Here is a 25,084-nt window from a genome sequence, read left to right on the forward strand (position 1 = left end):
ACATGGACCTTGAAACAAACATACCGGTAGTAATTTGCATATAGTACCTATAAACTTACTTCATCCTGAATTGCTGCATTTTACCTTTTTTGAACCTGCTACAAGTCTTAGCAGAGGTATTCCATAAACACTTTTAAGCGGCACTTTTGTACTTATGTATATATATTACAAACTGTGTGTGATGATAGTCCAAAACCAAAAGGCTCATGATTTATCATATGATTCATTGGTCTGGGCCAGAGCAGCCAACAACATTTCAAGCCAGGGTGACTCCATAGCTGAGCACTGCTCAATATGTGTGTGTACTCCAGATATCCCTCATAATAGATCCATCTGCTAATTAGCCCTCATGTATGACTGGAACACTACCATAAATCTTCTCTCAGGTCCTGGGATCCTCCAGAAAATTATATGCAGATGATATGCAACCTGCTCTGGCTCTACCTCCTGGAGTATGCGGACACACTAGTAATATGTGACGGGCTGAGAGAGGGGGCGACAAAGGGATTCTGAGTTAAATGTTTGAGGCCCTGGTTGTTAATGTTTGCCAGATATTTATGGCTAGTGAAGAAACAGGAATAATTGGAAATGGGAAAGAAAGATTCAGCCCAACTGGGGAATGAAGAGGAAGTCAAAATGTATACGACATAGTGGTTCACTATGACTTAAAAAAAGAGTCATCGCTGAGGGGGACTGCACTCAGTGAACACTACCATAAATCTTATACAGACCAGCATGTTTGTACAACATGGGCCTTATGTTTTATAGTCATGATCAGTGTTGGCTTCATTTAATCATCTTCATAATTGGTTTCCATTACCAAGCACATGGTGCTTTTGGCAGCAGTTTAATGATAGGCAATATATTTTATGAGGTTTCCCAGTATGCAAATATAAGACAACAGGGAAAAAAACCCTCATCTTGTACTCAAGTAGATATGGTCAATGGTAAGTCTCCTTTTAATTTGATTTAGCAATTTAACCTGTTATAATTCCTGAAGACCTTGAAGATTTTGCCCCGTTCACTATACAAACTCAACGTGGTAAAAGTGTTTAAATCTTACCTTAGGTCCTATTGGCCCAGGCCATCCAATTGGTCCTGGCATTCCAGGGACACCTGGAGGACCTGGTCTACCCTTAAAAGGAAATGATCGAGTATTGTATTATGATGGATTTAACATTGTTCCACTACAAAAAGCTCCATCACATTGAAGATGCATGGAAAAGAGTTTTCTGAGACCAGTTACATTATCTTCCAGAAAGAAGGTGATTCATTATTTTGGCTTTTTTTAATCCAAAAGGCAATATGCTTTCTTTTGAGTCTCATAGGGGGAAATCTTGGACTCTCAGAAACACAGGGATATATGCTGATTCAGATAGGCAGATCAGCAATAGAAGAAGTCTATATGCAATGTAAAATGTTTATGCTTAAAAGCAGGATCAAATTCTTCTTTCAGTTCAGTGTAAGTTGGAAGTAACTCCTTGTAGTTACATCAATATTGTATGCACTCAATATACTGTGAAAATAGAATCAGACATTATATTCAGTAACATGCATCCCTATAGATTCCTTTAACTTCTTTTTCAAATATTAGTCTAATAAATACTATAAGTAATATTCTCCTCCTTCCTAAGAGCTGTAGAACCATCTCCTCAGCTGGTATAAATTAAGATAACTCCACTGATTTAGGAGGAGTTGGCTTTAGACAACTGGTAAAGACAACAGGGGTGAAAAGTTACCCTCAAAATAAACGAGTCAACTTGCATAGAAATCAATAGAAGTTGTACTGTGGATTTGGACCCATTTGTCTTTGGTACCTGTTTTTTTTAAATCAGAAGAGTAAGCATTCCAGTGTCTAAGATGCTCAGCCCCATTTTCATGTACGACGACAAATGACTATCTCTGAAGTAGTACTGTTCTGGACACTCAGATCTACATAGGTAATTTATCTCTCCTCTGTTTGTCATTTGCAATCTAAATAAATAATAATCATAATTAGCTCATACGTTCACATGGTTTTGAATGAATTTGAATTGCTGATTTGTGCTTAGTGTTAAAATGTTATCTCTTTTTCTGGTGACTGACTTATCCTCTGCATAGCTCTGATTTCATCCTGCAGAGGATCTTTTGGCTTCTTTTGAAAACTAATTACATTAAATGAAAGCACTTAGCCATAGAGATGAAATATTTTGTAACAAGACACACAGGGGCACATTCTTTTGGCAATACATCATGGCTCACATGTCACCAACTATGAGAGTGTAGTCAGCATATTGTGTGGTGCCAGAACCCCTCAACTGTAGTTCTTAATGATTATTTCTTTTTCACTGTTACATTCATTTAATTGAGCACAGGTCTTACAGAGTGGCCAACTTAGACTTATATTCTACTGTGGATCAGTTAGGATTTTAGTTTTGATATGGAAGGGTTTTTTTATGCTTAGGTCCTAAAAACTACTCTCATTGGATATAAAGATCTAGTTGAGGTTACCCTCCACTCTTTTTTAACACATTACAGAGACGTATATCTTACCATCCATTTTTATGTAGTATATGAAAGGACTCCAACAGGATTTCAGTGCATGGAATGATGGCAGGGTATGACCCAAGTTTCCATACTGCACAGGTCTGCCACCAGTGTAGGCATAGACAGGGGCATGGGTTAACCTCCAGCTTTATTTAAATAGATGTTATTTAGCTATTTGTTGGGTTTATTCCTAACAGCTGCTGCATAGCAATTATAGTATCGGTGCCTAAGAAAGCACTGTAGTTCATACCTTTCTTCCTGGTCTGCCAATCTCCCCCTGTCAATGAAAGAAACGTATTAGGAGTGCAGATGCCACATGAAACATAGCAGATACATTTTTTGTTGGATGCATCTGTGTGTCCATGACTTTGTTTTACAAGCTAAACTGGGCAGGATGCACATAACAGAAAAATGGCCTCCTCACTGAGGGCATGGGCCCCAGTTGAACAGTCTTTTCTTATGCAGTAGAGCATCTAAACACGTTTACCTTTAGGTATGTATGTCAATGTCTTGTTGAATGTGTACGGATTTAAGCAGGCACTTAGGCATTTTGCTAAGCCACAAAGTTTAATATACAAACAGAATGTTCTACCCAAATTGACATACATATTAGTATGTTGCATATGGTGGCTGTGTTTCCTATTCCCTCCCATGTGCTATGATTTTCCCAAGTTGCTACACAATAGAGGTTCATTGAATCTAAGCGGGACCTGTGCTCCTCAGCTGCTTAAGGGCTTTGGATAATCCCATCCACCAACCAGCTTTTCCTAAAATATTTTGTAAATATGGAAAATAGTATCATGAAAAGCTGTGTAGCATATCCACAATGAGACAGAATAGTTAGAGATGAAGCTTTAAATCACAGCCTGGGAACTGATCTAGTGCTTCCAGCTATGGCTAAAGTAAACTCCTGCCTACCCAAAAAGCATCCCTCACATCAAAACAAGATCCAGAGCACTCATCCTTTCCACACCACACACGCGCTAATGCTGAAACATCTACTTACTTTTTCTCCTTTTGGTCCCATTATACCAGGAATACCTTGAGGGCCCTAGGCAGAACATTGAAAGATGTAAAATTATATTTAGAATATAAATATCACAATTAGCTGTTTTCCTTCCCTTTTGCTCTGCCCATTTGTCAATATATACAGTTGTCAATATATATTTACTCATATATTAACAGAGCAGTGCACAACCTTTTTGCCCTGTGGGCCAGATGGGCAATGTTCAGTCTGTCCAGGGGGCAGATCTAGCTGGAGGGCCTGATCCAGCCAGGGTGTCAGGCAGCAGCTTGGCCCTGATCCAACTATGAAGGGGGGGAGGCTGTTGCCCAGCCCCAACACGGCCCTGTGGGGAGGGGGGGCATTGCTCAGACCCAGTCCAGTATGGCAGAGAGGAAGGGGCATGGTCTAACCCTGATCCAGCTGCATAGGGGAGGGGAGCATGGCCTTAACCCAATCAAGCTCTGCAGGCCTTGAGAATTTGGCAGCAGGGGAGGAGTGGCAATATTAATTGCCACTGCTTCCCCACCACCAAATTTCCTGACCCATGGGGAGTGCTGTAGGCCAGATTTGGATATGGGCTAGGGATTGAGCACCCCTGTTCACAGAGCAACAGCACAGGATGAGGGAATTATTTTCCTTTCTGAAAACTACTAAACCAGGTTGGATTTTGAACCCCGAGTCAGAAAAATTCTGAAAAACAAAGTTTGGACTTTAGCATATAGCAGATGGCAGGTATGCAAAAATAAGGATAAAGGATCTCATATGCCTGTATAGTAAGAAAGACTAACCCCAGAGCATAAATTACTAACTTCAGTGCCCATGTGTCTCAGATAAAATCTGTACAATCCAAAATGCAATGTAAACTAAACAATGCTGAATTAATTGGATTCTATCTTGATTTGCAAACCACTGTAAGTTACACCATTGAATGCAATTATGTTATTATTACATAGAAACAATGGAGTAATTTTAGATTTGCAGTGCTGTAACTCAGATTGTAAATTAGCCACCCATGTGTAGATCTGAGGTAAAATGAAAAAGTAAAACTCAGCTCCACCCCTGCAGAAAGCCATTTTGTTTGACTCATGTCAAGGTCATGCAAGTTGCAAATTAAAAAAAAGCTTTGGAGCTACCACCTTAGCGGGTTTTTTTACTAGTATTTCCTTGTCATGTGCCAGCAGCTGAAATGATACTGCCCAGAGAATTTCCACTCTAAGCTTTGGAGCCATAAGCCCCTTCTAAAATACATTCCTGTGGTTTATAATTAAAAAAGCCAGGGGACTTGCTACTCAGTTTCTCCTGCATATGATCTTGATAAGACCTGCTGGTTAAATAGTTTTCACGTGTCCTTGGAAAAAAGAAAATAATCAGAAAACATTGCTGCATTAATACTCTTTTGTCACTGGACTTTGGAGATCATCTCATTCCTCATTATTGCTCTTTTAGTTAAATAAAGAATTGATATCAAGAGGATAACAATTTGATTCTTTACAGACTGTTGTTAGACAGACATTGCTGTGTTTCATACGTATTACCACTTTATAAATCCTCTGTGTCATATATAACAGCAGACATAAAACACTGCTGAATGCAGTGCAGGAGCACCAGGATCTTCTCTACATCACTGATCTCTACACCCCATTCACAAAATCTGTCTGCCTCGCCACAGCTTTCAGCAAAGATATGACAGAAGGATGCCATATTATGGCCTCATAATGTAAGACTTGATTACTTTTACAATATGTATTACAGAATATTTACTAGTATATTATGAAGTGGTAATTGTCACACTCTTGAACAAAGCTCATATTTCAATGTGCTCTCTTTGCTTTAAAAATTCTGTTTGGGAACTTTTCAAATTTGTAATTTTCAGTGATCCCTAGTAAGTCTCCTAAGACACTACCTGTCTATCATGTCGTGCCCACTGCTTCCCACTCTACCACCTTCCCAAAGCACTCAGAGCAGTTCTCTAGAGCAGGGGTGACAAAACCCACCTGGACCTGCAGTGGACTGAGCAATGTGTGGGTCAGCTCAGACTTGGGGCAGCATTGGGGGCTGGATGATGGGGCACAGGCCACATCTTTGACACCTCTGCTCTAGAGAGACATTGGGTAGACAGATGGATAGATTATGTAGTGGAACTTCCAGCTGAACATTTTTGCCTAGTTCCTACTCTTTCTGGTTGGCAAACAGCTTTATAGACAGAGAAATAGATCTATTATCGTATTAATTCCTAGAGCTCTTGATGTTCCGGTAGAAAACAGCAGATATCAATATAAAAAAAACCTAATCAAAATAAATTGTAGAATTGAAATATTGGGATTTAAATTGGTGTTACATGATTCAAGGTTTTACACTGGTTTAAAGCAGATGAAAATGGAGTGTTAACATGATATTTTACTTGGAGGATATAAGGCAGGGGTCAGCAACCCCCAGCACTTGTGCCGAGCATGGCACAGGAAGCCACTTTGCTTGGCACACCACTGCCAGCCTGGGCTCTAGGCAGCTGCTGCCAGTCATGAAGCCCAGGCTGCTCCTAGCAGGCAGCTGCAAGCAGCCCGGGCTTTGTGGTTCGCAGCAGCTACCCAGAGCCTGGGCCAGTTGCAGCCAGGAGGCTGCAAACATCTGCTCTGGGCTCTGGCATCAGCTCCAGACTGGTGGGTGCGCACACACCTCGGAGCAGACAGTGCAGGAGGGGCCTGAGACAGTGCAACCCCGGCCTCTTCCCCGCTGCTGGCACACTGCTGATGACGGGGCTCCGGAGCCCGGCACAGCAGTTTGTAGCCAGCCTGGGGCATCTGCAGCAGGCAGTGGGCAGGCTGCAAACAGCTGCGCTGGGCTCCACAGCCCCGGCATCAGCTCCATGCTGGTGGCAACTGCATGTGTGCCTCAGAGCCAACAGCGGGAGGGCTATGCTGCCTCAAGCCCTATCCCCACCATCCGCTCCAAGGAGCACATGAACCTGCCAGTATGGAGCTGATGCCAGAGCCCAAAGCAGCTGTTTGTGGCCCAGGCTCTGGTAGCTGCTGCCAACCACGGAGCCTGGGCTGCTTGCAGCAGGGCTTCCAGCTGAGTCTACCTGACTCCCACCTGTTCTGACCCAGCCCTGACCCAGCCCCCCACCAGGATGAGGCTGGTGCTGCCCCTTGCCAGGAGCACCGCACCTTTTGTGGGCTTAGCTGTGTGGGGTGGGTGGGTGGTTGAGCTGATGGGCAGGCTCCGGGCCGGGACCTTGGCCAGCTGCAGTGCAGCCCGGAGGCTGGCTCCCCAGGGAAGCACAGGGGCTCTGGCGGGACCAGGGCATTGCTGAGTTGGACTCTGTCAAGTGGCCCAGGAGCCCGGCTCCGTGCGCCTGCACATCTGGTTCTGTACGTTTGTCTGTCTCTGTCTTGTTCTGTGTGTCTGTGTGCACACACGTCTGGTTCTGGATGTTTGTGCGCATGTGTCTGTTCTGAGTGTGGTCTGGTTCTCTGTGTGCGTGTGTCTGGTTCTCTCTCTGCTCTCCTTTTTCTTTTTCTTTCTCTTTCTCTCTCTCATTGCAACATGTTCAACCAAAAAGGAATACACAACAACAAAGGCAACATTTATGATTATTAAATATGTTAATATTCACTATGTCCTGGCATGTACCCTCCCACCCCCTGCCCTCATTTTGTTTTTCTGGCATGCCAGCACTCCAGCACCTTCCAAGGTTGATGTGGTTTTTTTGGCACTCCAGCCAAAAAACATTGCCTACTCCTGATATAAGGCATAGGCAGGGAAGACAACAAATATTATTTATACAAAATAAGAAATTTAAACTGAAGTTTTAGATATTGTTAGAAGGTGAAGGCCATTTCCAAAAGGGCCGATCATTTTATAAAGAACACAAAAGGGTGTGATATGGTTTCGTCAAAGATGCAGCCATGAACGACGAGTGCCTTTGGTGGCTGGGGGGGCACGGCAGCAGTAGCACGGTGTTGGCAAGTGGGAGCTCCTGCAGACGCCACCGGTGGTGTCAGCAGCAGGGCCAGTGGTGATTGCTTGCAGGCGCCACCAACAGTGTCGTTGGTGCCTTTTTGTAGGGGGTGCACTGCCACACTTAGGGGGTGCACATGCACCCACGTGCACCCCCTACACATTGCTCCTAGATGCAGTACTCACCTGGGGGCCAGGAGGCCCTAAGGGGCAATCGGATTCTGGTACACATGAAGCTTGTGTTATCTGAAGTTCTTGAACAAAGTTTTTCAAATCAAGGTCCAGCTGTTTCTAAATAAAAAATATATATATATCCATACATGCATTAGTACACATCACGCAGGGAGACACAAACGATCAGCAACTCTATGGGCCTGTAGAGAATTTATATGACTCAGTTACAAGGAGGCTTGTGGTTTATCAGTCTTCTTAACCAATACTTACTAATTATCACCCCAACCCTTTTCATTATCCCTCATATTATCTTCCCTTGTACTAGAGCTCTCATATCTGTATTTCAGCACCACTACATTGTCCTTCTAAGACAGTGTAGGATCCAAATCTATTCTTAAACTTGATTTTGTTCCCTGAAGGCAAATTTATGGATAGCAGCACCTCTACAGAAATAGCTTCTTTGCTCTGATAATACAAACTATATTAGATAGTGTTAGAGACTGAGGGAAGTTCAGTCTAATGATACTTAACAAGTGGAGAGTCATTCATTACAGGCCAGATCCAACTCCTTTTCAAGTCAGTGAAATGTCTGTCAGTAACTGAAGGGAATGTTGGGTCAGGTCCTAGATGAGCAGAGGTTGTAATCATGGTAGTGCCCAGCACAGAATCTGCTACATTAACACATGAATAAGGAAACCTAGAGAATCAGTCACAAAATCTTAAGTTCAGTATTAGAGCTGGGTTCCCACTACTTGCATTGGTAAACTGCCTGGTGGCATAAGAATATTGATACTGAAAAGAAGAAGAAAGATCCAGAATAATGGGATTAACAAAACTAGCCTTTGCTTCAAAAACTGAATATCCATTACTCATCTAAGTATTTAGTACAGAAAATATGCTGTATTCCTATGGAAAATCCCACATTGTAGAATTTGGTGCCAATGAGGCTCATATCATTTAATGAGTCTTATATCAATATAGCAATTAGCTTGCTTTATAGAATTATTTAATAGAAAGAATAAAGGCACTCTTCAGGCATCCTCAACTACAGTTGAGTTTGACTAGTAACTTCTGAAGTACTACAGCTGACTAAGAAATAATAATTGGCACTAATAACATAATTTCATAACATAACATAAAATAAAATAATCTTCCTAGGACACCAAAGAAAAATTAATTAGTTGTGTAACATTACAAAGAGAAATTAAAGAGAGACCAACAGCAAAATGCTCTCTTGGGTAGAGAATGTATTGGAACCAAGGGATGTTTGTGGTAAATATAAATATATAGGTACTTACGCACACATATGCCATCTATAGGTGTATATACTGCATACACATATAGATAAGCATAATGATTTGATTCTTTACAGATTCTTTATATTTGTGTGTGTGTATTTGTATTCATATATACACACACTTGTATACTATATATAAAAAATAGATTCTATAATCAAATCATTACCTGCTTGATATCAATATGGATATGTGTATATAGTCTATGTGCATGTACATACACTCACATAATTATATATATTATATACACACATGCATGCATATATATACATGGGATGGATTAACTATGCACAAAGACAGACAACTGAAAATGAGGAATTCCATATTAAGTACATCCTCTGAAGAGCCACAGTTTTTGAATATAGGAATAAAGGAGATGGGACTGGAATTCAGAATTAAAGCTAATGGAAATGAAATAGGGAGAACACTATGAGTTAATCAAGTTATTGACAATACGAGGACAAATTTGTCTCTGTTACTTAAATCCATAGTCAAAAAAAGTTCAGAGTTGGGCCATGCATTGTGTGGGTCAAGCTAGGGTGCTGTGCTAGAGCTGCATCCAGCTGGTACAGCATGAGAATTTCTGTAGGCAGTGGTCAGTGATGTGGCTAGCAACACATTCAGCTGCCTTTGAATACTCAGCCCAAACAGCCAGTTACCTACTGACAGCTGTGTTGACTGAAGTGCAGCTGCACAAGTGCAGAGCAGGACTCAAACTCATGTCTGTGGAGTCACAGTAAGAGACCTTCATCAATCTCTCATCACATCCCACACTTAAATCTGAGGACTCACACCCAAATAACATGAGCTTGAATTAATATCTACACAAACCTGTTACACTTGCTGCAGGCTTGTTATGTAGCAAGATGGGACCGCTGTATTATAAACAACCAGGCACTGCTAAGTAAAGATATACTAGTATTTTTTAAAAATAGTGGAGTCAAGAAAAATTCACCCAAGTACTACTTACAGGATTCCAGCTGTGCTTGAAATATGGTGGTGGAAATAATGGTGGTGGGGGAGGAGCAAGGAGACAGCATGCTCTCTTATTCATTCGTTTCTTCTGCTCCAAGCAAGGAAGGTCTGTTCAAAAGAAATGCTCATTCATTAACTACAGTTGAAGTACAGCTAGATAAAACCATGCCTGAGGCTCTTAAAGAATAAAATTCATCTTATTTACACAAGCCTCCTATAAGATCCTGCCTCTATCTTAAGGTCTTGTTTTAGCCTGACATTCGAGCATATGCAGAATTTGCGCATTTAAGTCCTACTAGTTAAATGAAACTACTGAAAAAGTTTTCCATAATTATCAGCTCTTTACTGAAACTAGGCCTAAACCCTTAACGTGGCAATTAAATGGAATTACTGCAGAAAAGTTCAAGGCAGCAATTAGAGAATACCAAATATACACAGCGATAAAATATTACCACAAGTCAAATGATATTTGGTAGATAAATACTCAATCCTGGAACTGATGAAACTTAGTTCACCAGGAACTGATCAGGAGGACCTCTGACACCCACTGAAGAGGAATGCTCTTCCTCTGCTGCCTATGGGGTCCTTTTCTGGTGTAGAGGAGGGAACGAGAAGCCCACGTTCTCCACAAGAAAGGAAAAGAGAAACATCAGCTCTCCACCTTCCTGGAGGAAAGGCAACTGAAGTACCATTCTGAGCCTGAGAAGAAGAAACAGAGATTTCCATGACCTCATTTGGTGTATCTAGCCATCTCCCTTCTTGCTCCGTACAGGAGAGTATGGGAGGGGGCATGTTCCCAGATCTGTGCACGGCAAGGCTAGGCAAGGCAAGCTGCCTTTGTGGGTTGGGGCTGGGGCTGTGTTGGGCTCTTCCTGGCAGGGGGGGCCTGGGCCAGGCTGTGCTCAGGGCAGGCAGTAGTGACATTGGGAGGGAGGTATGGGGGGAGGGCTGCAGCGACCCCAAAATAGTCACACCACTCTCCACCATGAGCACAGCCCAGCCCATCCCAAACCCCCTGCTGGGAAGAGCCTGGTGCAGCCCTGACCCCAGCCTGCAGCAGGAGCCCGCCCTGCCCTGTGCAGATCTGGGGGAATGTGCCCCCATGCCTTCCCAGGGTACATGCAGCAGTGGTAGCCATGCCCCCACAGCCCCAAACAAGCCACAGCTGCGTTCCATGTCCCACCCCGACTGGGCAGCCCTACTCCCTTGCTCACCCCAGGGGTCTCAATCTGCATCCCCCCCATGCCCCTTCCCTCCCCCTTCCCCTTCCACCACAACAGACTTACCAGCTGGACACAGCTCTCCAAGCTACCAGGCTGTCTATATGCTGTGCTGTGACTATGCGCATTCAAGGGGCATTTATTGACCAAATAATCAGCCACATCAGGCAAAAAAGCCGATTTCCGATACAGTCAATTTTCTTTACACCGGTGCTGAGCTGATATCAGACCGATGCATCAGTGCACCTCTAGAAATCTGTATGTGCCACTGAATAGCACCTAAATATTGGAACCCCTATATTTAAATATTACCTAATTAAAAAAAAATACATCATTATTCCAAATTACATTCTGAGAGATTTCTTAGAAATCTTTCAAGTACAGCCATGGTTATAATTTGCATGTTAAGGACTTTTTTCTTTTTTCATTAGCATTTTACAGTACATATGAAGTAAGAAAAGCACAACAATCTAGTGATTCACCACACAAGAAGTTACTTGCACATGTGATTTCACTAACTAATATTACTCCTGTTTTCATTCATTTCAAGCAAGTAAAAGCTATTTGCTTGCCACATAACTGCTTTCAGCCAGTACTTTTCTCTAGTATACAACAGAAAGAAGTTGTGGGGGTACTGTTGGAGATTATCTTTCTTGGATGAGACCTAGAACTGAGATCTTGACCCTTCAAAGCATATAATAATGTTGTTTAATGCAGGGTAGTGCTGCGGTGGCAATAACTCTGCTAGTGTGGAGCTCAAGCCAAGCTAATTTGCCCTGCTCATGTCCTTGTCATTAAAACTACCACAGTACTAGTTGCAAAAATACAGGGAGTCCTCAGCACTGGTACAATTCAGTGATTGTCTGCACTGTTGTAGAAAGTGACAAGTAGCTGAATGTCTGCAGCATACTTCAACATGAGATGAACTGAGTGCTTTCATATGTGTGTCTGAGAGAGAGAGGCTGACAATGTTGAGCCTAACAGGGAGTATTGTAACTTCCTGGGACGTGTCTACAAAGCATGATTGGAGCCAGTAGATTCCTACTCCACCTACTCCTGCTATGTTCTGTGCATACATCAAAGCTTCCAAACAAACAGCTGATATTAATGCGAACACCTGAACTCTCAGAAATCAAAAACATTTCTCAGTGTCGATGTGACCCATTTCTGTGCCGTGCAAGTATGAGTCTCATTACATTAGCCAACACCAGGGATGGAACAAACAACCTCTAAAACTAAAAGAATATAGTCTTTACAGATATTGCTAGAGAGAGACTCAAGTGCAGCAGTCTGGCCTGAAGTCTAAATGTGAGAGTGCTAGGCTATTGTTGCTATTGACTTACTAAAGTAAAAAGAGAATTTGGAAATTATTGGGGATGAGGATAATAGTCTGCAAAGTTACAAGCCTCAAGGGTAAGTCAGTTCATTGCATGGCTGAGTCTGACTGAGGGATTAGAAACTGAAATAGACTCTCACCATTTACTAGCAGTCCTCATTACATTTCATGGTAGCGCTCCCTTGATTCTTATTAATGTTTATTTCCCACCATTCACATTAAGACCTGATGCTATCTTGAAACGGGAATTGTTATATAATGCTCTTGAGCTGATCTGAAATAAATTTCCTGAATTAGAAATAATAACAGGAGGAGATTTTAATGCTAGAATTGGTGGCACCGACTCCCATGATAATGAAAATGTCATAGATGAAATATGGGGCATCTCCCCAGCAACCTTATGCGATAAGAAACTAAATGAAGGAGGGCAATGCATTTTGAAATTCATTGCAGAAGAGAATCTTAGAATGCTTAACAGATGAACTGGTAAAGATGTACCTGGGACATTCACAACTCAAGGGGTAAGTGTGATAGATTATATTTTAATAGAACCACATCTGTGGTGTAAGTATAAATAATTTGAAATTTTATCATTTGTGGAAGGTGACTGCTTCCCCCTCTCTCTAAAAATTCCATTAGATTCTTATGGGCAGCCTTCCCCAAAAACAATACAGCTAGCCCCCAAATTAGAAGTAGCCCATTAAAATAAAATTCAATGGAATAACGAGTTACAAGATGAATGTGTTGCTCTAGTTAAACATACTTTCTCAGGTTACTTGTCTCATATTCTTAAAGTACAAGAACAAGTAGTATGAAGCAGTTGTCCAGCAGTTGGAAAACACCTTCCAAAAAAAGAGCTTGTCTTTTTTGTGAATAGGCAGTCAGTAGCACAACCCATGGTTTTACAAGAACTGCTCTAAAAGTAAAGATGATTTAACAGATACTTTGGAGGAATACAAGTCTAAAAATGAGTGTGCTAGCTTCCAACAGGTCAAGAAGATTAAAATAGACTATGAAATTAATAGCAAGAAGAAACTACATCAAATGAACCTATGAGAAGAACAGGTAGCCACAGGGAAAAATAACAATAATTGACATTTTTAGCAAATTGTAGACAAAAGTGACAAAAATTAGCTTAATTTCTGATGCATATATTCCTGAAGATGCATCTTATTTTTTAAAAATAAGTTTAACAAATTACTCGTAGATGGTGAAGGAAATGGTGGCTTTTCAGTGAAGGAAATTTTATCTGTTAATCTACAAGCAGATCATCATCTCACCACTCAATCTCAACTAAAATCATATATATCCTTACTGAAATGTGGAAAGGCCCCTAGCTTTGATTTTCTTTCCCGAGAAATTTTCAAGGAATTCATTCCTTGGTGGTGTCCAATTTTGACTAAAATCTTTAATATCATTGTTTTAGAAGGCATATATCCATCCAATGCATTGGAATTAAAATATAACCCAATTTTTAAAAATGTTGATAAGAGAGATCCTGTGTCATGCTGCCCTATTAGTCTAATGTATATTCCTACCAAAATATTTGGGAGACATCTTTTTTAGCCCTGGACACTGATTTCTAAAAATAATATTTTGGGAGAAGAGCAAACTGGTTTCAGAGAAGGCTGGTTCTTGCATGAATCATTGCTTAGCGCTATACTATTTAGTAATTAAATATGTAAGTAACCCTTGTTGTGTGGTGCTAACCGCAGCTGTGTCCAAATGTTCAGCACGTGGGGTGCCAGGTAGCTCTACACCTTGCTCAGCTCACCTAGGAGCAGCCAGAGGTTCCCTGAGAGGAAAGGCTTCCTTTACAATGGAAAGACCTTGCAGACTCATAAATAACTATATACAGAATTTAATTATATATAGGAGGAAATTACTATATGAAAACAAACAGTAAATAATATCAAAAGTTTGAAACTTTATATTTATCTTGCACAAGGATGAGTCTATATAAGAGTAACAGTTGATAACTATTTATACTTAAAAGATACTCAAATCAATTAATACAAAGCTAATAACTTAGGCCATTTCCATATGCCATGGGGGTTTACTTCAGTTTAATTCTCCCTAAATTGAAGTGGTAGGTTTTTAAAAACACTGCTTCAATTTAGGGTGAAGTAAACCCCCATGGCATGTACACAAGTATCAGGCCTTATCCTTAACTGCCTCTCCGGCAGCAGGGAGGGGAGGGTGAGTTGCCAGCAGGCCGAGTGGTCCCTGAGCTTTGGAGGGGAAGGGGGACATGTGCTTCCCTCCACAGCAGTGGCAGTGTCCCCCAGTGGCGCCCACCCACAGACACCCAGCCCGGGCAGGTGGGAAGCACTGGGCCCCCATGCAGCTCAGGTAGGCAGGCAGGCTCCGGGGAGAAATAAAAAAGGGTCAGGCTCACCACTTTTCTTTTTTTCCTTCAGTGGATCCTGCTTGCATGGGCTGCCTGCACAGCCCCTGAGCTGCACGGGGCCCGGTGCTTCCCTCCGCAGCTGTAAGGTAGCAAACTAAAACACCTCAGACATGTTTTATTTTGCTGCATCCCAAAATAATTTAATGCGCGTTACACCACCAACATGTGTAAACAGCTGCGCCATTAAAGTCCATTATGCCACTGACGTGTGTAAACAGCTGCACCTTAAAGCAGTGCAAAAGGGCAGTAAACTACTTTAAAAGCCAATTTTGTGGCATGTACAAATAGCCATTGGCACTATGTTAAATACTCATTGTTGTTAATTATTTACAACTACTAGCCAATCACCCCGACTTATGCCCAACAAATGGAGGGCGGGGCAGTCCCTCACTCCTCTCACTACACGCTTGCGGGCTCCAGCTGCCTCGGGCTATCCCACACAGGCCCAGGCGTCTCGCAGTCCGCAAAGGCTGTTCCCACTCAGACCCCTGCAAAACACAACTTCATCTCCCTGCACCTCCGTGCACTCTTCTCTGCATGGGCACGGCCTCTCCAAGCCCACAGAGCTGTTTATGCAGTTAAACACGCAGAGGGAGAGCAAGCCACCACTGGCTGACCAGGCAGCATCCCTAGGCTCACTTTCCCATAAGGCACACCGAAGCTTCCCCACAGGTCTTAACCCACACAGGCATCCTGGGGACCTCCCTTAGCTGGCATCTCTTGCCACCAAGCTGTCCCAGTCCCGCCACAGTCCTTTCCCAGCCTCTCACCCAGGGGGTTTATCACCAACCCCCCAGGCTCCAGCCCCAGTGGGAAATCACCTCCCCGCTCTCTAGAGGCTTCCCAGGGTTATGTCCTCACCCATAGGAATTAGTTCAGCTCACTCACAAACTCATCACACTTGTTCTAGGGGTCTGCTCTCTCTTCCTTGACCCTTCAGGCACTCCACTGGTCTCTGGCCCACCCACGAAGGGTCCAGCAGGCAACCGCAGGGTAGGACCACACTGCAGGCTCTCCCAGCCCTTTTCACGCAGCATACACCTCTCTCTCTCCACCCCGGGAGCAGGGAGACACTCCAATTTTAAGGGGAGCTGCCCAGACAATCCCTGAGCTGGAATTTTCCCAGGCTCCCTAACTGCTTTTTGAATCTTGCATCCCCTTCCTGAGGATAATACTAAACTATAAGTAAGGTGGTCCCTGTTGGAGCAATCTCCCTCAAGTGTTTAGGCAGAGCCCAATGTAGGACACTGGGAAGGCAAGTGCCCCTTAAACTGCCTGTTACATGTAAAAAGATAAAAATCATTTGTATGTAGACTTCCTAGATTATAAGGAAGCTATTGACTCCATAGACAGATTAAAATTATGGAAGAAGCTGGCAATAATGTCAATGGATAAAGCTCTCATACAATTAATTGTTACTTACGATTCAAATAAAGCTTCTAGGGTGCATCACAGGATTGGCGGTGCGGTGTCCAATAGTTTCCCAACTAAAACAAGGGTATGAAAGGGATGTTCTCTTGCTCGGAGACTTTTAATTTATACTTGAATGATTTAAAACAGGTGCTAACCAGGAATCAATTCCACACACTGAGGATACTGAATGACCCTATCCCTGTCTGACTACATGCAGATTATATTAATAATGTCACAATCCCAAATAGGTCTCCAAAAGTCGTTTGATGCTTTCCCACAGTACTGCACCTCAAATAGCTTGGAAATCAACCAACTAAATCCAAGGTATTAGGAGAAAATTGTTTAGGCTTTTATTGGTAAAGAAACTAGAAGTGATTAAATACCTTGGAATCTATTTTAGCAAAACTTTGAGCTGGAAAAATCAAAATGTAAACACTAGAGCAAAACAAGCCTTGGGCAGAGTTTTATCCTTTTACAGTAAGACATGCAGAAAAGAGTTCCGGCAGTCCTAAAGGTTTATAGATCTATGGTAAAATACATTTTGCCTGCAATCACCTACACTGGAAATCTTCAAGAGGAGACTGGATGGTCACCTCGTTGGGGTTAACTGACCCCAGTGATCTTTCCTGCCTAGTGCAAGGGGGCTAGATCTGATGATCTTGCGAGGTCCCTTCCAGCCCCTTACAGTCTATGAATATATGCATCTATTTTATTGTATGGAGCAGAACTTTGGGGTCCACTCAAAAACAAAAAAGTTTCTAATTATTTTTTAAAGAGGCTTTTATCTCTAGCTAATTCTGCAATGGGGGCTCATGCTCTTTGAAACTAGACTGATAAATGTGAGCCCCTTAGCTCAATTAAGAACTCTAAACTACTGGATGAAAATTAGATCTTTTATATGTACCAGAGCCTTAAATAGCGCATTCTAGGAGCCCCTCCTTTTCCAAATAAATGCTTGTTTGTAAGGCTAAATAACATCTATATTCTCCTTTGGACAAATGGGCTAGGAACTATACTCAGAGTCACTGACCTTATATTACCCTTATATTTAAAATAAGACATACATTTAAGAATTAAAGATACTTTGATGGCAAACCAATGGGTGAGGCACCATAGGATCTTATTTAGTTCTTCTATAGTTGTATTCATTGTGCACTAAGCTCTAAATGTAGGAAAAAAGGCTATGTCAATAAAATAAGCAATTATGACCAGCGGGCTGATTTATAGGAAAGTAGGTCTGGAAGGGACATCACAAGGTCAACTAGTCTAGATCCCTGCTCAGGGCAGGGTGATCCCTAACTAAACCATCCCAGCCAAGGGTCTGTCTAACCTGCTCTGTTCTTGTGGGAATTCTCTAGATAGGGTGGTTAAGCACTGGAGCAAGCTAATAGTCAAAAAGTTCTGCCTAATTGCCAATCTAGATTTCCTCTGCTGCAGTTTGAGGCCATTGCTCCTAGTTTTGCCCCCTACAGCCACATAGATAAAATCTATAATCACCTTTGAAGACTGTTATCAAATCCTCTTCCCCTCCCAGTCTTCTCTTTTTCAGACTAAATTACTATAGGTTTTTTTTCAATCTTTCCTTACAAATTATGTTCTCCAAATCATTTGTAGAAAATATTTTCAGTTGTTTTTCTGAATAGTCAAGCTTCAAGGAAATCTCTCTGCCATGGGGCTGGAGGGGGTTGTACCTGTATTGAATAATGATTGTACTAAATACTACTAATGTTTATACATGTTTATTGGACTTTGAGTGTGTGTCTGGATACTGGCAGCAACTGTGGGTGCCTGGGGACTGAATGATGGCAAGGAGCCAGAGACAGCAAGAGGAAAACTCTACAGTGAAATATCTGGTTAATAGAAAATCTCCAAATTAAGTTTCTAGGAAGACAAATATTGCAAATTTGCTTGATTTGGGCACAAATTAATTACAAACTGGAGATTAATTGCACTCCAAGTTGAAGCTGACTTTTGAGGCGTATAATGCATCTTGCATCAAGGACCACATGTGTCTATTCATATAACACACCTCAAAACAAAGTCCCACACCTCACGAGGACTGGAATTTTACAGTAACATTTGAGCCCTGGCAGATTGTAGAAGCCAAGTTGTCTAAAAATTACTTCAGACTTCCTCAGCAAAATCCTCAGTGTGAATCACCTCCCTGAGAATGCTGTCCTAGCCTACGCACCAATATTCCCCACCCTGAAAGCATTACCGTCTGCCTGAAATACTTACAAGACCACTGAAAATACTTGGATTTCCAACCCCACTATATTGCTAAACTTACCCACTTGATCCACATCCACAACAATTGTAACTTCAACATTTCCTCCTAATCATGGGCAGAGCTATAGGCACAAAAATGCCTCCTTCATAGGCGAGCCTCTTAATGAGCAACTTTGAAGAAATTTTTTTTTAGAGAAATGTACCACCAAAACATACTATATCTATGACACAGTGGTGACATGCTCATTATCTGGACTGAATACCTAGATGCCCTCGTTGATTTATACTGCAGCTTCAACTACTGCAGCCTTTGCATCAAATTCTGTCTGAAATACTCTGACAATACCAGCAATGTCCTACATACCACAGTCATTATCAAGAATGGCACGGGCTCACAAAAGTTTATGCTATATATCTATAAGGTGGAAACCTACCCAGCCTTCTGCTTGACCCTAGTCTAGCATGGCTAACTACTCCCAACAAACAACTACATAGAAAACCCCACAGATGGTCACACTTACCTCCACAAAAGCAGTAAACAACCCAAGCACTCCAAGAAAACTGTAACTTATAGCCATGCCATCAGATATAATTGCGTCTTTTCTGGAAAGTATTCTCACAATACTCATTCACTAATCCCAATACTCCCTTTACTCAACAAGAACACTTCACCAGAGAAGCAGATCATAGCTCCATGCTTTACACAAACCTGTTACAGTACCAAAACCCCACCCTCTCCACTGACCCCATACTCCTGGCAGTCACATACTATCACACATTGGAAGCTATAAAACCGATCATCAGTTACGATTTATGCTCAAGTAACATTATAGCTTGAAAGAAATCCCTCCCACCCATGGCTTTCAAAGAGGCCTATCCAAAACAAAGCGCCCAGGGCTCCCTATGGGTCCAGAAATTTGGCAACAGGGGAGCAGTGCTACCACTCCCTGAAATTAAATTTCTGGACCTATGAAGAGCACAGCAGGTTGGATGATACCAGGACACCCCTGGGTTAAACTAAAACAATTATTGTAACTTGTACGTAGTTTGGACTGTGAATCTTTCTTCCTCTTACCTGATAATGGGTGCTCAAAAGCCTCAAGTTTATCTCCTCTCTCTCTCAACTCTACAGGATGATCCAATAAATGATATTACCTCATCTTGCAAATTTTGCTTCTATCTTATCACCCCCCCACACAAACATGACATTTTAAAGTTCTATCTTAAATTAATCAAAATAAAGTTTTGTTGAGTCAAGATTGCAACTTGTTTCATAATTCAGTGAGGTGTCATAGCTAAAACAGAAGCTGCAGGTAACTCAAGTATATATAGCATAGAACATGGAATAAAGCATTACACTGCTTCTAAAAAAAAGGCAAAAGCACAACATTTATCTTAAAAACCAGGTCTTACCTCATAGAAAATATTTATTTAGTCTCTAGGAAACTACGTATCTCCTAATTTGAGAGGTGCCCCCATTATGCCATCAGCAGCAGTTCAGCAATTTTGTAACTGCATGGTAGGCACGTCTACATGTGTAATTAATGCCCATTAATACATTCTGAAGCTTATTGCTCTGGAGTTTTTTACTCACGGACATCCCATTTTAACATGTGCCCAGGGCTGCTCCAACCACACTCCATGTGCTGCAGAGCGGCCGGCTGGGGCACAAGGGTGCTTCAGCATGGGAGCTGCCTGCCAGGTAGCCCCACACTGAAGCATCCTGTGCCCCAACTAGCTGGGGCAGCATCTACACTGCGCTACTGCACATGAAAAAACTCTGGAGGAAGTTTTCTTTAAGGAAGAAAAAATGCTAGACTGTGGTACACTATTAGGAATGTTGAAAGCTATGATACAGGAATACCAAAACTGATGGTGGGTCTCTCCAGTTCCCTAAACTCTTGGTAGAGGAAATAACCTTGGCAGAAATTCCTAGAGACTTTAAATAATGGCAGCAAACTCATATAATACACCCAATCATGGACCACAGATTCAGAAAATAGAAAATCCGAATTCATTAACTCACAAAGCATTATTTAGATAGTCTGGTCTACAGGCACAAAGAAGGGAGAAATTTGTTAAAGAACAGTACATGCCAACGCTGTATATTCTCATTAAACCTTGAGATTACATCTCTGTACCTCCCACTATTCTTACTTATGTTCTAGAGGCCAAAAAACCCCAACCAAAACGGAAGGGCTCACAGTGAGGAATTGTAGGCTCTGAAACATTAATTAGTTCATTTTTTCTTAATCTTGAGGCTATCAAAGTTATTTTAGTGACTGATGGAACATAAAAATAATAAAGCTGCAGAAGCAAATGTGGGGAAAATTTATAATCCCAACATCCAATAAACGTGGAAAAGAGCTATATGGATATTCCTCAGCCTGATGAAGGGTGTTTGTGCACGAAAGCTTGCTAAGAAGAATTTTTCCAACTATTTGACTTGGTTTAATAAAAGATATCGGATTTACCCAAAGAACCTTGTCTGCATATGGATATTGAAGCACTGCCAAAACACCAAGTTTCATAAAGCTGCACCACTTAAAAATGGCTATGTGCTAGACAAATATTCTAGTACTGGCATATGGATACCATACATTAAATATTCAGCTTTTCAGCAGGCATGAAAATTTGAGAAAAAATATCCAACATATATAAGAAAGAGAGATTTAAAAAATAGCAAACAGCCTCAAACCAGAAAGATGTCTGTTTTACAATTATCCTTAAGACCTTTAGCCAGGCAGACAAATTGAAAGTTTTAGCCATTGATATCCTATCTGAGCATTATGGCCAGGCACATTACACTTTTACCTGTATGAGTGATTAGAAACCAGTCTATACCCACAACAGAACTGAAGTTTGGCCCACAAAACTACTCTATACCTGTAACAGTACAAAAGTTCAGCACATGTAGACTGGTTTAAAAATGGCATAATCCAGTCTAAGATTTGTTCCCCCCACCAAAGGGCGAATGGGTGTTCTGTTCATATCTATCACAAGTACTAAGTAATCAATTAAACCAGGAACTCCTATATCCAGATCAGGGCTTGCTAAGATAGTATGCAGTGCAAATATATCAGCAATAACCCACTTCAGGAAAACCAACAAGTACAATAATTTGTTTCAGATGGTCAACCTGGCTTCACATCCTGTAGGCAGAAATGGCTGAAGTGACAATAAGGAGGCACCTTGACTGGCAAATTCAAGACTGCATGCAACTTGCTGATAATTTGAAAAAAGGATACTTCTGTTTTGAGCTTAAAGTTGGGAAATTAGAACAGGAATTCAGTGATAGAGAGTGTTTACAGACAGAGAGGGGAAATAAAAGCCCACAACAGCTACACTGCAGCAAAAGTCATAGTGGATGCTGAAAGTTAAGCATAGTCTCATTGACTACTGTCTTTTTCCCTTTAACAAAGGTAGAGCCTCATGAAGGGGTACAGCACGCTGCTTATTTATCCCTGTGCTACAGATCTCAGGGATTCACCTAGTAGTCACAGCTATGCAAAATCTGCAGAACAAAAAAATGATTGCACTCCTCTATTTATTCAGACTAGCATTTTCGAGATGTCAGATGCATTTTCCAGTGAAATACTCTGACCAAGCCCCGAAACCTCTCAAGTCAAATTCTCACTTATTTCAGTTGTTCCCGGATTTGGCTATAACTCCTAGTGGCCTAGGTGCTCAAATCAGCTAATCAAAACATAATATTGACATTGCTTTTTCCTGCCATTCTCCCCGACATTAATAGGAATCAGATCAGTCTCTGAGGGAGCTTTATCTTCATACCGCAGTGCCCAGAAAGCTTGCTCATAGGAATGTGATTCACAAAGTGTTTTCAGGAGCTTCTTGACAAGTAGGTGTGCAGCTGTTTCCTTCACCTTGTCAAATTGAGATTCATCAGTTAATCCAAAAAAAAAAAAAAAATTCCTGGAAAACACGTGGTTATTTAAGGATAAAATCCGGTTATGTTTGACTCACTGGTGTCAGATTATATCATGCTTTGGCTATGAAGACACTGAACACCTAGTCCAAAATAAAAAATACAGTTCATGATCTCTTCTTTTTAATCCCTTTTTTATAAGTCTGCTTTTTCCAGATAGAATTCTGTTCAATTTCTCCAGCAAAAACAGGCCAAAATGTATTAATTTAAGAATTTAAAGAACTTATCATACTGCAAGGGTCAATAACTTACAGTTATTCAAAGCGTCTATCAAAACAATGTCTCAAACTCCCAAAGAACTCATTTTAGAACCCTTTTTAATTTATGAGGTTATTGTAAAATATCTGAAGAGCAGCAGATGTTATTCTATTTAGTACATTCTATTTTAGGTTTTAAAAAGTTGATAAGAAGAAACCATTATACACGGTCTTATTTTTTTTAAAATCAAGTCAATTTTAGAGCACTCCTGAAAGCTTCAAAACACTTACTGAAGTCTCCAGTGTTCAGTTTAGTTACAACACACTCACATACAACCAAATATAGGGACAAATTCTGCAATAAGATACTTCGAATATACACTAGGGCAGAGTTTGGCTTTTTACTTGTAGATTGCTATGATTTCCAGAATTTGAAGGACCTGGCACATTTGGTAAATCATCACTAACCCCACTGCAAAAAAAGCTTCCATTGACATTAGTGGGAGGTGGAGGTTACCTCATACGAAACTTCATTATAACAGTCCTATTTAAAGGAAGTAAGAGATTTTCTATTCTTGGAAATAGAAGTTAAAGAAGATTAATAAAAAAAATAATTTAAGCAAAGCCCATTTCAAATGAGCAGGCATTTCTTTTAATCTTGTCTCAGGGCGCTGTAATTATAGTGCTGTAATTACAGCATGTTGGAGCAGACTTGATTAATTGAGTCTGCTGGAGTGTGGTAATGACAGAGCTCCAGCAGACTCCAGCATCACGTGTATCAGTGTCCCCAAGCTGAAAAATGGCAGTGGGGGTGCTTTATTAGAACTGTTAGGTGTGCAAACACCTACACATGATTCACAAGATTTCAAACAGATACCCACATGTCAAGAATATCCCAACCTGTTGTGGACTTTCTCAGTTCTTTGCAACAGAAAAACTGCTCTAACTTTTCTGTAGTCAAGAACTTAGTGAAACTAAGAGCTGGCATTTTTGGAGTGATGCCTTGAGTCTAAGGTTAGGGACAGCAGTTACACATAAACTAGTTTAAGTGATCAGAAACTGGTTTAAACCTGTAACAGAACAGAAGCTCAGTCCACATAAACCAGTTTCAAAATGGCTGAAACTGGTTTAAGTTATCAGACTTAACTGATTTGGGTCCAAATGGTTTATGAAACTTCTGTCCCACATCCTTCTGGTTGAAGATAAATCAAAGTCTCCCAGAATCCCAGTGTGCTTTCCAGCCCTAGGGTGGACTGTACTGTCTGCTCCAGCAGTGAAGGGTTTGGGGGGGCAGAGGGGGGGGGGGGGGCAGGGACTGCTCCCCCAGGCAAACCCCAGCTGGGGTCTGGGGCCAGAGAGTGGGGGTTAAACTTCCCTTCCTCCAAGTACAGAGATGCCCTGCTAAAAACTTGCTGCGACTGTGGACTACAAATCCCAAGGCACTTAGAAGCAGGAAGAAGTGATGAGCAGCCCTGCAGAGTCCTGCCGCTGTGGTTAAGGATGGAAAATCCCAGAAACCTCAGGGGCAGCAGGAAGAGAAAGTGAACACACAGACCATGCTGTCTATGTGCCAGAGAGCCATGCTCTAGTGCCCTCAACTACTGACCTGAGCCACTGCAGGCATGCAACTACATTTCCTGAATCAAAAATGAATGTCTGTCTGGTTGTTTCTCAGTTTAATCTCTGCAGTTTAGACTAACCTGCAAAGACTGAATTGATTTAGCCTCAGGCTTTTTGATCATCTTTACTTAACCTAAAAAGGTTAAGAACCACTGTTCTATTTACTTCATTTTGATTAAACTGAATAATACTAAATGGAGCTGTGCTTTATAGCTGTGTCCTCATCAGCAATCCTCTCAGTTCAGGTTGATTGTCTTCCACGATTACTTTATCTGTGGGTCCAAAAATGGCTGAAAAGGCCAATCTAGGATAAACAGATTCTGTTAACTCAGACGCATGTTTCTGTGTGGGGTGGGTGGCTCTGGATTCTTGATTTGGTCCATGATACACTGTTTCTGCTGCTCTCACTTTTTCTGTCTTCTGTTGTTGCCGTAAGGTTTCAAAGTATGGAGATCCTTGCAGAAGACTCCATTTGGGGCAGTCCTGGGCAATAAGTCTCCCATGAGTTGATGTCAATGTTACATTTTTTTCAAATAGGCCTCGAGGACATCCTTGAAGTGCTTTCTCTGCCCTCTGCTTGAGCATATGTTTTTACTAAGCAGGGAGAATAAAACTTGCTTTGGGATTCTGGAATTGGACATCCAGATGATGTGGCTGGCCCAGCAAAGTTGATGTTGGATGATCATTGCCTCAATGCTTATGGCGATTGCTTGCGAGAGGATGCCAATGTTGGTGCGTCTGTGTCTTCCCCCTGGATTCTAAGGAACTTCAGCAGGCAGC

General features: G+C 41.6%; 1 protein-coding gene across 4 annotated transcripts in view; it reads right to left on the reverse strand.

Annotated features, from left to right (window-relative positions):
• The window catches only part of COLQ (collagen like tail subunit of asymmetric acetylcholinesterase), a 108,735-nt gene that overhangs the window by 47,724 nt on the left and 35,927 nt on the right, over positions 1 to 25,084 (reverse strand). For 3 of the 4 annotated variants that reach the window (XR_002095899.1, XM_019508650.1, XM_019508649.1), the window contains exons 2-6: positions 9,929 to 10,041; positions 7,676 to 7,780; positions 3,533 to 3,577; positions 2,777 to 2,803; positions 1,064 to 1,135 (exon numbers count right to left, since the gene is read on the reverse strand). Coding sequence is in view for 3 of the 4 variants with exons in the window: in XM_019508650.1 (XP_019364195.1) it covers positions 1,064 to 1,135; positions 2,777 to 2,803; positions 3,533 to 3,577; positions 7,676 to 7,780; positions 9,929 to 10,041 (362 nt within the window). In the remaining variant the exon portion in view is untranslated. Of the gene's footprint in view, positions 1 to 1,063; positions 1,136 to 2,776; positions 2,804 to 3,532; positions 3,578 to 3,724; positions 3,950 to 7,675; positions 7,781 to 9,928; positions 10,042 to 25,084 lie in introns of those variants that run through there. The other variant, XM_019508651.1, reaches the window with a different exon arrangement.

The sequence above is a fragment of the Gavialis gangeticus genome, unplaced genomic scaffold, assembly GCF_001723915.1.
Source record: "Gavialis gangeticus isolate Ggan-Ray unplaced genomic scaffold, GavGan_comp1, whole genome shotgun sequence".
Lineage (NCBI taxonomy): Eukaryota > Metazoa > Chordata > Crocodylia > Gavialidae > Gavialis > Gavialis gangeticus.